The 940-nt window shown below is 62.6% G+C and overlaps 2 protein-coding genes across 2 annotated transcripts in view; both read left to right on the forward strand.

Moving 5' to 3' along the window:
• Position 1: 1 nt before the first annotated feature.
• MC1R (melanocortin 1 receptor) lies at positions 2-899 on the forward strand (the record flags this gene model as incomplete). The annotated part of the gene is made up of 1 exon (XM_005424833.2): positions 2-899. A coding segment is annotated over one exon (828 nt), but the record flags the coding sequence as incomplete, so codon positions are not given.
• Positions 895-940, forward strand: part of LOC102039607 (differentially expressed in FDCP 8) — an 8,985-nt gene continuing 8,939 nt past the window's right edge. Inside the window, 1 exon segment of the mRNA XM_031060135.1 lies at positions 895-922. Within this exon segment, the coding sequence (XP_030915995.1) occupies positions 895-922 (28 nt within the window).

A 940-nucleotide genomic window follows, 5' to 3' on the forward strand; every position in this document is an offset into this window, starting at 1 on the left:
CAATGAGCTGTTCCTGGCGCTGGGGCTGGTGAGCCTGGTGGAGAACCTGCTGGTGGTGGCCGCCATCCTGAAGAACAGGAACCTGCACTCGCCCACCTACTACTTCATCTGCTGCCTGGCGGTGTCGGACATGCTGGTGAGCATCAGCAACCTGGCGGAGATGCTCTTCATGCTGCTGCTGGAGCATGGGGTGCTGGTGATGCGCCCCAGCATCGTGCGCCACATGGACAGCGTCATCGACACGCTCATCTGCAGCTCCGTGGTCTCGTCCCTCTCCTTCCTGGGGGTCATCGCCGTGGACCGCTACATCACCATCTTCTACGCCCTGCGCTACCACAGCATCATGACCCTGCAGCGTGCCGTGGTCACCATGGCCAGCGTCTGGCTGGCCAGCACCATCTCCAGCACCGTCCTGATCGTCTACTACCGCAGCAACACCATCCTCCTCTGCCTCATCGGCTTCTTCCTCTTCATGCTGGTCCTCATGCTGGTGCTCTACATCCACATGTTCGCCCTGGCCCGCCACCACCTCCACAGCATCTCCAGCCAGCAGAAGCCGCCCACTGCCCACCGTGGTGGCAGCCTGAAGGGTGCCGTCACCCTCACCATCCTCCTGGGTGTCTTCTTTATCTGCTGGGGGCCCTTCTTCTTCCACCTCATCCTCATCGTCACCTGTCCCACCAACCCCTTCTGCACCTGCTTCTTCAGCTACTTCAACCTCTTCCTCATCCTCATCATCTGTAACTCGGTGATTGACCCCCTCATCTACGCCTTCCGGAGCCAGGAGCTCCGGCGGACGCTGCGGGAGGTGGTGACGTGCTCCTGGTAGGCAGCGGGACACGGTACCGGCACGGCCACCCCCGCCCTGAAATGGACAGACGGATGGACTGACGGATGGACGGGACGAGCCGCGGGGCGCCCGGTCCGGGCGAGGGACTCA

The sequence above is a fragment of the Geospiza fortis genome, unplaced genomic scaffold (genome assembly GCF_000277835.1).
Source record: "Geospiza fortis unplaced genomic scaffold, GeoFor_1.0 scaffold102, whole genome shotgun sequence".
Classification (NCBI taxonomy): Eukaryota; Metazoa; Chordata; class Aves; order Passeriformes; family Thraupidae; genus Geospiza; species Geospiza fortis.